The 15,771-nt window shown below is 44.7% G+C and overlaps 2 protein-coding genes across 4 annotated transcripts in view; both read left to right on the forward strand.

Moving 5' to 3' along the window:
- Positions 1-10,034, forward strand: part of CENPI (centromere protein I) — a 114,906-nt gene extending 104,872 nt beyond the window's left edge. Inside the window, exon 20 of the mRNA XM_032330909.1 lies at positions 9,966-10,034. Within this exon, the coding sequence (XP_032186800.1) occupies positions 9,966-10,013 (48 nt within the window). The 3' untranslated portion in view covers positions 10,014-10,034. The remainder of the gene's footprint in view (positions 1-9,965) is intronic.
- DRP2 (dystrophin related protein 2) overlaps positions 9,995-15,771 on the forward strand; it is a 31,884-nt gene continuing 26,107 nt past the window's right edge. For 2 of the 3 annotated variants that reach the window (XM_032330904.1, XM_032330905.1), the window contains exons 1-2: positions 9,995-10,142; positions 14,248-14,411. In XM_032330904.1, the coding sequence (XP_032186795.1) occupies positions 10,026-10,142; positions 14,248-14,411 (281 nt within the window). In that variant the 5' untranslated portion in view covers positions 9,995-10,025. Of the gene's footprint in view, positions 10,143-12,909; positions 13,012-14,247; positions 14,412-15,771 lie in introns of those variants that run through there. The other variant, XM_032330906.1, reaches the window with a different exon arrangement.

Below are 15,771 nucleotides of genomic sequence, written 5' to 3' on the forward strand. Positions count from 1 at the left end.
ACCTCAGGAGATTTTTTTCCCTCCCTCCGGGATTTGGATGGGGAGATGGTTCCAGAGAACTTGGGAGCCTTCTAAGGAAACCCTTCCTAAAAAGGAGGTGCTGTGAGTCAAAGTGATAAGTATTCTGTCCCCCAAAGAAGACAGAGCCCCTCTTTTCCTGGGTGGGTTCACCTCTTCCTTGCAGTCTGGCTTCCTACAAACTCTTGCTGGGGGGAAGAAGATACATGGAAAGTTGTTTCCCCAGTCATTCTGCTCTCTTGCCAAGTCTCTCTGGAGCTCTGCGCCAGAGCACCCTTCAGTTCCAAAACCACCCAGAGGAGGAAGTATGGCTCGAAGCAGCAAACTTAGCAAAAGCCCAAGAGCCAGAATTAGAGAGTGTATCTGGGATGCAGCACTTCTAAGTATAGATTCCCCAGAAGTTTCTGAGGTTCTATCTGCCCCAGTGCCAGATAGGAGGGGCTCTCCCTCACGAAGCCCAAGCAGATATCCTTCCAAACTTGCCAGGGACAATCAGGAGAAACCCACTCTATGCGAGCTATACCATGCGACGACATTCCTCCCTTATAAGGGATTCTAAACACACATCCGCAACTGAAATAGCAAGTGAGACAAATCCCTTCTAGGACAGCACTAACCACACTGATGTCTCACAGAACGCTGTTCTGAGAGAATGTTAATAGATTCTGTTTTAAAATAAGGAGTGGTGGTGGTGGTGGTGTGGGGGTGCGTTCTGTGGTCCAATAATTTTTTTTTGGAAAACGCTTCAAGACCGAATTCTCCTCCTAAGAGAGTCACAGTGTATATAAGCATAACAAAAAGGCTCTGAGCCGGACTGCCATAAATAAATCCGTTTAATTTTGTTTAACGCAGCAGCTCGCAAACGGATTTGACCAAGGAACGCTCTTCTACATGGAAAGCCCTTCAGAATCTTGCAGACACAGTTTTGGGAATTGCTGCTCAAAAAGACAAAGCCAGACAAACAAAGAAAGAAGCTGGGAGAATTTGTCACGTGGAAAAAACTTAATAAGATAATCTAGTCCAATTCTGCCTTTTTCAATGAGAGAGAAACTAATAGATGCATCAAATTGGTCTCCTAGGCAAAGCTAATGAGTATCTGAGAGTGTGGAACCCTCATCTCCTGATTCTCAGTCTCTAGGGCAGCTTCTACAGCAGGTTCCCTCCTGTGAAATTAGTCCCAGGAAAATGGAACAGGTTGAAGGGATAATCTTGTCATTTGGAGGGCAACATGGGTATCTTACACATTTCTTTTAGTATTTTGTAACATCTGAAAAGTGTGGATTCTCTTCAGCATGGGATTTGTTGCATTCTTTCAACCAATGTGCTGTGAAAATTTTGTCTCTGCCAAAAAGATACAGAGAATAACGTAACAAGAATCAGAATGCCCACCACCCAGCCTAAGAAGAAAACATCACCAGTAGAATTGAAACCCTCTGTCTGTCCTTCTATGGTTAAAACTTCCTCCTCCCCACACCACCTCCCTCTGAAGTAACCACTGTGTCCTGCATTTGGTACTTATGATTCTCATGCACTTATATATACTTTTGCTACATACATATGTGTCTTTAAACAGCAGATACCATTTCTTTGCATGGTTACATTTGTGTTATATTTGCAGTGTTACCTTTGTGAATCATCCGTGTTGGGACATGTGACTCTAGGTCACTTACTTTTTTCACTACTGTATAACATTCCACTTAATGAATATGCCATAATTTATTCATCCATTCTGCTGTTTATGGACATTTAGGCTGTTTCCAGTTTTTGGCTCACAGCTCAAGCTATCCTTATCATTCTTTTGTAGATATTCTTATGTGACTGTTGCTATTGGGTATATATCTAGAAAGGAATTGTCCCATCACAGTGTATGAAAATATTCACCTTCAAGAGATACTGTCAAATTGCTCTTCAAATTGGTTGACTAACTTATACTCCCACCAGCAGTGTTTAAAGGTTTCAGATGTATTGCATTAATTGGGCTTAGAAGAAAATGCTCCCCATGGGGATGGATCTCTGATTCTTTTCACTGGAGAATACACTTCATCTTGAAATTCCTTGACAACTATGTGTTCTCAGGAACACATTTCATTCTTTCTGTTTGTAAATGAGGGGTTTGGGGGCGCTTGGGTGCCTCAGCCAGCCAAGCATCTGCCTTCAGCTGAGGTCATGATCCCAGGCGCCTGAGATCAAGCCCCCTCATCAGTGGGATCGAGCCCCGCATCCAGTTCCCCACCCAGCGAGGAGCCTGCTTCTCACTCTCCATTTGCCATTCTCCCCCTGCTTGTGTTCTCTGGCTTTATCTCTTTGTCAAATAAAGAAATAAAATCTTAAAAAAAATAAATGAGGGGGTTGGACTAGATAATCTCTAAGGCTCCTTCCAGTTTGACACTCCAAGTCTCCATGATTTATTCATTAAGTGAGAGCATTTGAAGCAGAACCTCAGTTTTTTGCTACATTGCAAGAATTATTTTAGGAACACATAACAAGGTTCAGTACCAGTGAGATGTGTGTCTTCTGTCTTGGTGCCATGCTGTCAGGTAGAAAGGCAATGCTGTGAGAGAGGACGCCATCATTCATTGTTACCTCGGGTTGGAGAGAGGAATCTATAGCACATGGGAAGGGGGTCTTCTTCCCACTGCTGTGTTCTTTGCCAAACCTCTCGTGATTTAAAAGTCTTCACTATTTATTTTCCTCCCAAGAATAATAAACACTTGGTATAGAATACATATAAATGTATGTGTATGTATCTATGTATATATATGTTTGTATGTATATATACATACGCAAGATATATAAAGTCTAAGGGAGAGTCCCCGTCACACAACTCTCCAGAAATACTGTTGCTGAGCAGTTTTGTGTCTCCTTGCAGGTTTTCTTGCTATGCACATGCTCATGTAGATGTTTTTCAAAAGCTTTTTGCATAATTGGTGCTCTCTCAGACATATGATTCTGAACTTTTCTTTTATCTAAAATATGTATCTTCAATATCTGTTCACATCAGTATATATAGATCTCTCTCTCTCTTTTTAAAAGATTTTATTTATTCATTTGAGAGAGAGAGAGAGCACAAGCAGGAGAGGCAGAGGGAGAGGGAGAAGCAGACTCCCCCCTGAGCAGGGAGCCCGACGTGGGGCTCAATCCCAGGACCCCGGGATCATGACCTGAGCCGAAGGCAGACGCTTAACCTACCAGGTGCCGGATCTACCTCTTTTTAACAGCTACATAATATTTCATTTCATGAGTGGCTGTAGTAATAGGTAAGATGTGAGTACTTACTAGATGTCAGAAAGTATGAATGAACGCCTTGCAACCAGGCTATGAGGTAGGTCTTTTTCTTATCCCTGGTTTACAGATGCAGGGACTGATGCACTGTAAGGTCAGGGGGCTTGTCTAAATCTGTGCTGAAGAGTAGTGGAGGCAGGATGCAAATCTGGGTGTCCTGGCTCAGAGCCCACACCCTTGCCTGTCACACTGTGCCACCTCTCTGACAATAGCCCACTTAACCAGTCCCCTGGTAATGACCACTTGAATCGACTGCAGAGTTTTGTGATTGCAAACAATACTGCAGCAGATACCCTCACCCATTTCTGCAAGTATTTCTGTAGGATAGATGCCTAGACGTCTCTAGTTCCTAGGCGGAAAGACTTTATTTGTTCATTTAAAAAAATATCTACTGAGTTCTAAGGCACAGGAGGAGCTCAGAGGTCAGACTAGGAGAGTTGACCAGAATTTTACTTCTCGGATGTCCTAGGAAAGTCACTGAAAAGCTGTGTAGGGTTTACCAGCTGGGTGATCCCCCAAATCCCAGACTCACTGCATCCTCTTAATTGCTTGTGTCTTTGCCTGGGTGGGAAACAGCCTAGTTAAGTGCTTGGGCTTCCACCTGGTGGTCCATAACCAAAAAAAAAAAAAAAAATCTCTGCTTGCTAGAGGTGCATGATTACAGTGCCTTAGGGCTTGGGTTCTAGAAGTTCCAAAGGCAGAATAGGGTTCACAGTGAAGAACTTGTGCTCTGGGACACTTTTGCCTCAGATACAAATCCCAGATCCTCATCCCATAATTCACAGTATCACTTTGAACCATTTACTTACTGCCTCTGTTCCTCTGCCCAATGAAGACAATAGCAACCACTTCATGGGGTTGTCGCAAAGATTAAATGAGTTGATTCTATAGACTGATTAGTTAATGATATAAAACATGGAGTACAATGAGTTTTAACTGTTCTTATTTATCTGGCTGTGGAAAAGCCACTACACTAACCTTTACAGAAAACAGTTGAAGATGTCCACAGCATGTTGGTGAGGAGTGGGAAGGGAGGGAGGAAGTGGCTGTTAAGTAGCTAATATATTGACAGGGTACAAAAGGATGTTCAGTACAAACTACATCTATTGTAGGTGGCCCAGGGCTTTTGTGGGTGTGGGTAATTATTCTGTTTTTCAACCCAAGCAGTGACTATATGGGAATTTGCTTTATGATATTTCAGTATATTTTACACATCTGCCTTATGCACTCTTTGTAAGTATATTATATTTCTCAGGTTTAAAAAGAGAGAAAATCCATGGGTGCCTGGGTGGCTCAGTCAGTTAAGTGGCTGCCTTCAGCTCAGGTCATGATCTCGGGGTCCTGGGATGGAGCCCCATGTCAGGCTCCCTGTTCGGCGGAGAGCCTGCTTCTCCCTCTTCCTCTGCCTGCTGCTCTGCCTGCTTGTGCTGTCTCTCTGTCAAATAATTTTTAAAAAACCTTTAAAAAACATAAAAAGAGAGAAAATCCCGAAAGAATGGAGGGATTTCTCCCACCTCTGTCTGGTAGCCAATTGGCTCCCTTATCCAAAGGCAATCAATATTAACAGATTCTTTTGTATGCTTTTATTTTATCACATGTAAATTTTTTCCATCGATACCACATACTTTCCTTTTGGTTTTATACAAATGTGAACTAACTACCTTATTTTTTCTTCTTTTCTTTTACTTAAATTTATGCCCTGAGAGGTTATTCCATATTGTCACATAAAGTGTTATTACTTGTGGGTTTTTTTTTAAATTTATTTATTTATTTATTTATTTATTTATTTATTGGACAGACAGAGATCACAAGGAGGCAGAGAGGCAGGCAGGGGCAGGGGGGAAAGCAAGCTCCCCGCTGAGCAGAGAGCCTGATGTGGGGCTCAATATGAGGACCCTGAGATCATGACCTGAGTCAAAGGCAGAGGCTTAACCCACTGAGCCACCCAGGCACCCTATTACTTGTGTTTTTAACCGCTGTATAGAGATCCATTGTATGGATATATCAGTATTTATTTAACTAGTCCCCTACTAATGAAAATTTAGGTTGTTTGCAGTTTCATTTGGTGTTTCAAGACTTGCTTCAAATGCTAACATTCTGTATACATCACTTCACACAAATGCAGATAAATATGCGTATCCAAAGTGTTTTTCTTCATCCCTTCTGGCATTTTTACCTACAAAGTTGAGGACCTGTACACTGACCTAATTGGAGTTTAAATCCATAAATCAAGTCACGAAATGTTCACCGAGTGCCTGCTGTGTAGTTGGCACCATCTTAAAAAAATATGTGAGATTGAAATAAATATCAGACCTAAACCTTGTCCTCTAATAGCCACAATTTTGCTTTCATGTTAGAATCCTGGTATTTCCCAAATGTTTTTAAAACTTTTCTCTCTGCCCAAGAGAAGTAACGTTTCCCCTGCTGAGTCTTTCTGGAAGGGCCTGTCTGTGGCTTTGAAAACCAGGAAGAGTGTTCCTAGTAGCAAAAAGTCACAGGTTGGTATCTAGCAGGATCCTTAGGGGAGAGCACAGAAGATTTAGCTCTACCCCCAAAGCATCTTTCACACTACTCCACGTGTACACATCTTCTCTCTCACCTCATCTCAAAAGGATCTCGTCCATAAATACATCCTAAATCCCTCCAATTTAAGGCACATGCTCCCTCATCTGTGACCTCTCATGGCACAGTTTCTGTGTCCCACATAAGGTCTGAATAATTTTTTTCACCTTAAGTTATACTTTTAAAAAACATGTCTTATTTCCTACACTTGGCCATCTGGGGACTAAGATTCATCTCCAATTCCTCCCAGCCTCTGCAAATTAAAAGGAGGAACAGGAAGAGAATCAGTATATACAGGTGGAAATGTGGGATGTCATGGAGGTAAACTGAGAGGCAGATGGAAGAATATTTTTGTAGAACAAAGAGCACGGACCAGGAGTCAGGAGACCCAGGCTCACTTGTGTCTCAGCATCTTCATCTCTCAAATAAGATCATAATTCTGGCTGGGCCAACCTGACCAGGTAGCACTGAGGATCGAGAATGACAGCACAGCCAGCTATAAAACGTGCTCTACAAACACAGGGAATGCTAGTATTTTGATGTTTGACAAGTCTTACACGTTAATGTTTTACAGGGTTACAAACCAAGGTCTAGAGAGGTGGAATGACTTGATGTCACAGTCAGTGGCAAAGTCTGAAAACAGCAGAGAATAGTCAAAGTAGGACCAGAAAGAGTTTAGGCCTTCTCTTCCTTCACTGGGATCAGAAGGTCTGAATTCTCTGTCTGTGTTTGTTTTATTTTTGTTTTGTGAAGCATCAACCAGACATCAGGTTAGTAGAGGAATTAGAAGGAAGGAAGTTAGTTTGTAGAGAGGTGAACCTCAGAAGAGACAAAGAGATAGTTCGTGAAAGAAGAAACACAACTGGTTACCAAAAATGTTGGGCAAAGGTTAAGCATCATTAGCAATTAAGGAAATACAGAGAACTTTTCAAGATGCCATCTTCTCTTATAAAAATAGGAAAGATATTTTATTTTTCTAAAAGATTTTATTTATTTGACAGAGAGAGATTACAAGTAGGCAGAGAGGCAGGCAGAGAGAGAGGGGGAAGCAGGCTCCCCGCTGAGCAGAAAGCCCGACGCGGGACTCGATCCCAGGACTCTGGGATCATGACTCGATCCAAAGGCAGCGGCTTAATGTACTGAGCCACCCAAGCGCCCTGGCAAAGATATTTTTAAAATAAGAATACTCACTATTGGCAAGTGTGCTGGGAAACTGGCACTCTCATACATTGCTGGTGTTAGTATAAAGTGATCTATTTCTTCTAAGGCAATTTAGAAATATGCATTATGAGCCTGAAATTGGTTCATACCCTTTGGTCCGGGAATTCTCCCTTCTAGGAAATTATCATAAGAAAAGAATCACAGATATGCATAAGGCAGTTCATGGCGGTGTGACTTACATCTACTTGTTAAAAATATGGTATATCCATTCACCTGAATAGTATACAACAATGTTTACAGCTAACACTTACTTAGCAGTGTACTATTGCCAGACACTGTGCCAAGTTATTTAGATACATTATTAATTTTAATAATTCTATGAAGGCAATATCATTGTCATCTCCCTTTTGCTGATGAGGACACTGAAGCTCAGAGAGGTTAACTCATCCCAGGCCACAGGGTGAGTAGTGTGGGTCTGAATCTATGTCTGTATAATACCAAAGCCAATGACCTCAAGCATAGTGCTCTGTCACCTTTGCAGCCATTAGAAATCATGTTTTAGAGGAATAGTTAGTGACGTTCTAAAATGGCCATGATATAAATGGCCAATGAAAAAAGCACAATGTGATCTGTATCATAGGATGACAACTGGAGATGTATAGATATAGTTTTTTTCATAGAAAAACTACTGCAAGTCTTCACACTTATTAGTAGTAGCTATTTCTGGGTAGTAGTATTATAGGTTATTTTAATTTTCATCCTTGTGATTTTTTTTGGATTTTCAAGTTTTCCTATAAAGAACATGCATTACTTGTGTAGTCAGCAAAAATAAACATGTTAACATAAAAAGTTCTGAAGGCAAACCTTTTGTAGCCTTCATGCTTATAACACATCTAGAGTAAAACTTCATTTTTTATCCAAATTAGTAATTATTTTATGTTGGTGTCAGATAAAAGGGGAGCCATCTTTTCAACCATTTTTTGGAGACTCTCTTTGGGCATGAGGAGCTATGTAGCTGTGTAATCTTTTGAGACTCATAAACTGTCCTTTAGACCATAAACTCTTTCATCTTTATGATCTGTAACAGTCCGCAGTCTCAGACCAAGGACCCCTGAGGAGGGGGGAAGGACTCTCAATGCAAGAAGTCCATAGATCTTTAAATGTATTAATATTTTTTCTCACTCTGTAAGTACTAAAAGTACAGCTACTATTGTAGGTATGAGTGGGTGAAGTGAAATTCTTTTATTTTTTTAATCTTAAGAGGCCCTTATACCTAAAATGTTGGGAACCACCGAAATAGAGACTAAAAATGGTGGCTCTTTAATCATCAACATCAGGAATCAAAGATGCTCACTCCCTACTCTTTGGATCAGGGTTTGCCTGCCCAACATTTAAAGCTATCACTTTGAGCATTTGCAAACATTGTCTTTGTTACCCATTCTCATCCCACTTGTGCACATTCGCTAAACTGTCAACTGATTTGCACATCTAACTTTTTCACTCATGTCTTCCTTTTCTCAGCTCATCTAAAGCTGAATGTGTCTCAAGCATAGCTTATCATGGAACACTGCCCAAGCATGGTTTATTATGGAACACTGCCCTCACCCCCAACCACACCAAATTTGCTCCTTCTCCTGTCTTCCCTCTCTTGCTGTTGGCAACATTATCAACCCAGGTCCCAAATTAGAAACTTTTCACTCCTCCATCTCCTTCACCCTTCACATTCAATTGATCACCGAGCTAGCTCAATGTACTTTACCTCTTTGGTAAGTATCTCATAATCCCTGCTCTCTGCTCCCTCCTCACTGTTGCAGTGCTTGCCAATTAGAAGGTCTTCTCAATGGGTTCTTCCCTAAGGAGAATTACTCCACAAAGCAGGCAGAGGGTTCTTTCTAAAATGCAAATCTGCTCGAGTCACTCCCCTGCTTAAAATCTTCAGTGCCTCCCTATTGCCTACAAGATAAAGCCCAGAATTTTCCACTTATCATTCAAGGCATGACCCAATCTGGCCATGACCAGCCTCACCTGCGGCTACCCACACCATACATTTCATTTTGTGCTGTTTGGAATTATTATTATTATTATTATTACTACTATTATTATTACTTTGTCTTATCTCTCCCGCCTAATGACAGTCTTGATTTCTCTTTCATGGCTCACCTTAAGTCTATTTCATCTAGGGAGACTTTTCTTGACATGACCAGATAGAACTAACCTCATCTATCCCTTCACTCCATCCCATAAATACTTCTATTATTAATGCGAGTAGCAGTTTATGGCTTGATTTTTCCCATGTCTATTCTTTCTATATGTGAACTCCTCAGGGGCAGGCACCATGTCTTTTTCATCTCTGTGCCTCCTAAACTCTAGCCAAGTGGAACTTACTGTGCTCTGAACATGCTATGCTTTTTTTGGTGACATCCATTTTTGCATAGGTGGGTTCCTCTGATGGAACACCCTTCTCCCTTTTTCCCCTTCTCTGCATAGGCAAACATCTACTTGTCCTTTGAGACTTGGCTCAAATGTCTTCTCTCTGAAATCTTCGCACATTCTCAGAGTTAGTCGTTCCCCTGTCTGTGCTCCCCAAGCCTTCTGGTCAAATCTCGATTATAGCACTTGTTACATAAGCATTTTATTATAGTTACGGGCTTATATGACTGCCTCCCCTCATGCCAATCTCCCCCACCCTCTTCTCGAGGCTGTGAGATCTCAGACAGAAAATCATCTATTGTGCACAAAGCACAATAGATAATAAACACATACTTCTTTGGTCAATAATTAAAGTCTCTTATGGTACATGGCAGCTTGGGAAAAACTACTAGGTAGACCAGTAAGCTTTGAATACTGATTTACATAACTGGTCAAGGCACCAGTGGGTATGTGTTGAGTTTGTAGGCCTTTTCTAGGTCTCAACTCTGAGTCTCTCCTTGTTGCTTTTCCAGGTGCTTATGGTCAACAGTTGGTGCACTGCCCATTCTCACCCCCCATGAGCCTTGGTTCTGATGCAACCTATGGTCATGCAGGGATGCCCTTATACCCTCCCACGATGTCATGAATGGCGAGCAGCTGACCAGTTCCATCACAACAGCAGCCTCCGAAGCACCTGCCCCCAGCCTCAGGTAAGAGGATGACAGCAAAACAAAGTCCTGAGGAGAAAGGGTGGACATAGGATTTGTGTGTGTTCTTGTGGGTGTCCATGCTTCCCAAGGCTCTAGGGCACTCTCTATATACCCAAAACCCTGGGGAGGGCAAGGGACTTCCTTCTGGCTCATCCCTTGTCACACATGAAGCCTTTTATAGGGGCACAGGGCAAGGAAATGTGTTGGGCTGGGCTGGGCCCCCATGACTGAGGGAGACTAGTTCCATGTTAACCTCCCAAGGGAGGTTCCAGAAGAGTGACCCTTCAGGGTATGACCTAGGACAAGGAAGGACCTTTCTTTACCTTAGATTCTTTATGGCATACTTTACATTCTGCACCTACAAAATATTCTCTATTCTTCAGTTGGCTCTTGCTCTCAAGTCTTTAGTCTTACAGCTCCTGGCTCAGCCCCGCTAACAGTCTCTTGACCTTCATACCTGTTTCTCCTTTCCTCTCTTCTGCCTAGGAGTGAAAGGGTGGTGCTGTGTGTTCCCGCCTATGTATGTTGGTGGGTGGGCAGAGGATGTATGAGAGGCAGTAATCCCAAGAAGATAGCCCCCCTTCCTGACCATGTGGAAAGTCCATGGGAAGTTAACTGTACAAGGGGGAAGCATAAACATATTTTGGCTTGTCCTACTGTGCTTTGGGGTTGAGAGGCCATGAGGGTGTGAAAAATACTATGTCTCCTAGTATCTCACAGATGGACTGTAATGCTGAGTCACTATTGAGGGTGCAGACAGCAGCAGAGTATACAGGGAGGAAGAAGGGAAGGAGAATGGCCTTAGGGATGGAGAATGTGGATTCTGGGGAGTCCATTTTGCAGAGAACCATGAAGGAAAATTTTGGAAAGACATAACAGCGAGGTCTTCTTGAGCCGTCCCCCCCACATTTAACCAGAGAGAAATTGCCACCTCTAACATATTCTCAAGCCAGTGTCAACTTCGCATCTCCCAGTGTACCTACCCCTTCCCCAGAGCGGGACTGACATAGGGTCAAGGGATTGAGAAGCCTGGGCCCTTCCAAAATGCTTGCCCTGCACATCATGCCCTCCACTCCAAGATTCACCACCTCGGCAGAGGGACCTGAGGGCTTCATTTTGTAATTGAGAAAGCTGAGACCAACCCCTCTCCTCTACCACTGTCCAGTTTCTTCTCTTCCTTCCCAATGGCTCTGACTTTGTCTTAAAGTTTTAAGAGATTAGGAGAGAGCCCTTTGGGGATTGCAGTGAGAAGCAAACATCTTGGCCACAAAAGCCAGAAGTAGAAGGCCAGTGGTAGGGAACGAAAAATGTCATTTCTTATTTGCCTTTTGTGTGCCTGGCTCTACTAGAGGGACTTGTGAATATAAGGGGGAACAAGGAGGGGAGAACAAGGTGATGAGGTATAGTGAGGGGGGGCAAATGGGGATTTGGGAAATGAAGAAATCTGAAGGGAATGGAAGCCTAACATGGGTGAAGCCCCGCTCATCATGGGCACTTCTCTCAGAAACAGGAACACTTGGTTTTAGCTGGGTCACGAGGAGCCATTTTGAGCTCTGGGGGCATTCCCCATCTAGGGGACTCTGTGAGACTGACTTGAGCCCAGTTATCCTAGCATCAGCAGAGCTGTGACCCAGAGCTAGAGCCCCTCCCTACTCTTGGCCTGCCATCCCCTGCCATCCCAGTTCCACCCAGAATGGCTCCACCCTGGACCCTCAGGAAGGGTCAGGCAGCTGCTCCAACTATTCCTGTAGGTGGGCCTCAGCATGGAAACAATGTGGAACTGTGGAAAGCCCAGAAGACTCTGTGGGAGATAAATGAGGATGGGAACAGAACCCTTTTTGGTAAAAGCGAAGTGTTTTCCCTCAGTGCTGAGTGGTGGGGGCCTAGCTCGGGAATGTTAACCTTTCCCCCAGGCAAGTCTGCTGGAGAAAGAGAAGAGGGGCCACTTCTAGAGGGGCCCTGCCCCTGAGGCCAGTGGCCCAGGGCAGCACAAGCAGGGCACAGGGGCCTCCCTCGCCCTGGATCCCTGCATAGAGCTTCTGGGTTCCATTTTTCCCTCTCCCTCCCCAGCAGAGGTCCAAGGGGATGCCCCAAGACCCATCTATTTCCCCCTAGCCTTAAAGTGCAGTGAGATTCTGGGGAGGTGGAAAATGATTATCCCTCCATTCCCCTCTACCTCCAAAAGGCAGGGCAGAGCACCCCCTTGTTTCCACAGTGGGCTTGGATGAATCTTCTGCTGTCCAAATTCCTGATCCTGACTTCCCAGGGCTCTGTCCCCAGGTGTGCCACACCCATTCCTCACTGCCTCTGGGCATACTTCCTTAAAGACAAGCCCATCCTCCTGCTAGGCTTTGAGGAAGTACTACCAGAGGTTTGTCACCAAAGTGGTCTGATCCTTTCCTCTCTCTGGGGAGTGGAGAGGTGGGAGGCAGGGGCTGTAGGCAGTGAGTCCCTTCATGTCTGCTGTGGAAAGGGAAAACAGATCAGGAGAAACTCCCCTATGTACGCCCCTCCTCAGCACCATGGAATGCCCAGTCCCACTCCCGCTGTCCTTGCCAGCCTGGGAGGGCCCTCCTGGCCCCGGTGTGGCGGGCCCATGCGGGAGTGAGCTGGAATTCCCCAGGGACAAAGCTCTGATTCACCCGCTGAGCCCTGACATAGCCGCCCCCTCCAGATTCCTGGGGGGTCAGTAAACAAACAGGGTGATAGCTCCCGCCTCCTGACCTGGCTCAGCTCTGCAGGCCTCCCCTGAGGAAGCCTGCTTAGAGCCTGTCAGACTCTGCCTGCGGCTCACAAGGGACTGATTCTGCAAGCTGAGGGATAATCATGGAACTGCCGAGTCCTGCAACCAAGTCTTCAGGCAGCACAGGTAGGGTCAGCTCATGGGGACACAGGGGGACTAAATTCAGAACTTTGCCCTTGAGCTGCATTGCTCCCTCTCTTCCCTTTCAGCATGTGGCTGTGAGCTGGGGTTTTAATGGGGTGATTGTTTTCCTAGATTGCCTGGAGAGTCTTGTGTGGGAAGGCACTACCATTTGGGGGGAAAGGGAGACTAGAAAATCTCAGGCCTCACCGGAACCATGTTCTTTCTACAGAGGGCAAGCAGGTAGATAGGCTGGCAGGGAGGTGGGTTTCCCTAGGCTGGGATTGAGTGGCACAGACTGAGATTTCCTCCTCTATACTCTCTTTCCCTCTACCCACCTCTGCCCCTGGCTGGGCAGTCCTGGCACTGTGCTAGAGGTAGCTAACTTCTTTAGCGCCCAAAGCGAGAATCATCCCAGTAGACCAACGAGCCACCCCAGGTAGCTAACTTCTTAAGGGCCATTTGACACAACCTCATTCCCCCAAACTTTTTAAGACCCTTCAGGGCGAGCAAGTGATGGGCTCTGAGCTTGAGGGCTCAAGGGCGAGCCTTCGGCAGGCTCCACAGCTGGTCCCCTTACCTGCTGACTCTGGTCAGGGTCCTTTGGAGATCAGAATAAAAAATGTGGCTTTAGCTCTTTCTCAACCCATTGTAGATGAACAGTTCTCTTTAGGACGATTTCTAGGCTTCCTGACCAGTGGAAAATGCAGGTGGGGGAAGAGGGAGAGGGGACACCAAAACCTAGATTCATTTGCAAAATAGGACATCTATTATAAATGGCTCTCTCTGGCTGATCTATTCTGTCTCCCTGAATTTCTGAGGCAGCCCCTCAGCTTTCTTTTCTGGAAGGTTGGCTAAACTGTGGGACACTGAAGCATGAGCCTATGGCTTACCCTGAATGCTGTGGTTGCCAGTGATTGGGCAATTCTGAGCAGCTCTTGTCTAAAGCAAGTACTTCCAGAATCCCATCCAGGTAGTAAGTAGTCTTGGCAGAATTTACAGTAATAAGAGTAATAATGATAGTAGTCAGCAATTCAAAGTGACTAACCTGTGCCAAGAGAGGACCTTGCAATGAGCAGAGCCACAGAGGCTTCCTTTATCTCACCCTGCCTCCGGCTCCCCCAAACACACCCTGGGACAAGCCATTCTCTCCCCTTATTCACATTTGTCCCATCCTTGTCTTGGTGCAGACCAGGGTGTGGCACACTCCGGGGATCACAGAATGTCTGTGTTTCTGTCCAGGTTAGAGCTGCTGCTACCACCCCTGCACCTCCTCAGGATGGTGCTGGGGTTTCCTGCCTAAGCCCAAAGCTCTTCAACGGGTCTGTTGGTGCCGCTGGACCTCTAGAACCACCAGCCATGAATCTGTGTTGGAATGAAATAAAAAAGAAGTCTCACAACCTCCGGTAAGGCCTGGCCCCTAGAAAGAGGAGGCTAAGGCAGTTGGCTGGGACAGTGTTGGGCTACTTTTGCTGCTGCTGCAGCTTACCATTCTCCTCTCAGCCTGTGTGTCCCCCTCTCATCAGCCTCATCACCCACTTCTCCCTTTCCTTCTTGGTCTTTGGAAAGGACCCTGGGTCAGAAGTCAGGAGACTTGGATTCGAGTCTCAGTTTTAAGTAGCTATGTCACCTTGGATACATGGTTTGGGTTATGGGGATTTCACTTTTGTTTTATTTTTTATTTTTTAAGAAAAATAAATGAGTGAAGGAACTGTCCTAACTACCTCACAGTGTTGTTGTAAGGATTCTTTCTTTTTTTTTTTTTTTAAAGACAGACAGAGATCACCAGTAGGCAGAGAGGCAAGCAGAGAGAGAGGGGGAAGCAGGCTCCCTGCTAGGCAGAGAGCCCGATGCATGGCTCAATCCCAGAATCCTGGGATCATGACCTGAGCTGAAGGCAAAGGCTTTAATCCCAGGTACCCCTGTTGTGAGGATTCTTATAAGATACAAAAATGCTTTCTGGACTTAAAAGCACTGATGTATCAATGAATGATATGATTACTCCCTCTTCATCTTGTGTTTGCTGTACATCTTGGTAGATCTTATCTGCTCTCTTCCCAATCCTTTTATACCTTCTACTCCCATCCATTGGTTATCAGCCCATCTATTCCTCCCCAGACCAGGGCAAATCAGGAAAATCAGTAAGAGCATGAAATCCATTCCTATATTGGTTGTTCCTCTTTTCTTTACCCCTCTACATAACTTACCCCCACACATTTCCTCTCTACTCCCTATTATCAAAACCCAAACTCTGGCCTGTTGTTAGGCTTTGGCTGGAATGAGGCAGCACAGAAAAGCTGAAAGAATGCAGTTCTCTGGGGTAAATGAATCTGAGTTCAAATCATAGCTCTACTTACGATTTAACTGTGTGACCTTGGGCAAATTACTTAACCTTCCTGGGCAACAGGAGGTTACTTACTTTGCAAGGCTGCTTCTCTGATAATTAGTGGAAGCAATCATTTAGGTAAGGGCTTAGCCCAAGTGGTAAGGAGGCAATGAATAGTTATTATTGTCAGATAAGGGGAATGAGCTTGATGGCCGTACCTAGGCTGGCCTCTAGCCTCCTACCACTTGGTCCTCAACTCAAGTTTCATTTGGGGAGGGGGCATACTGAGATGAGTATAGTGTGTGCATTTTTCTCCTTCCATATGTTAACTCTCTAGCCTATGGTGCTGTCATCTTTTAGAACCCTTGGGTTACATATATTTGTGTGCGTCCTCATACATGCAAGTGCCCACGTTCAGTTGCCTGACTAAACCTTTCTAT

This window comes from Mustela erminea, chromosome X, assembly GCF_009829155.1.
Source record: "Mustela erminea isolate mMusErm1 chromosome X, mMusErm1.Pri, whole genome shotgun sequence".
Taxonomy (NCBI): Eukaryota; Metazoa; Chordata; class Mammalia; order Carnivora; family Mustelidae; genus Mustela; species Mustela erminea.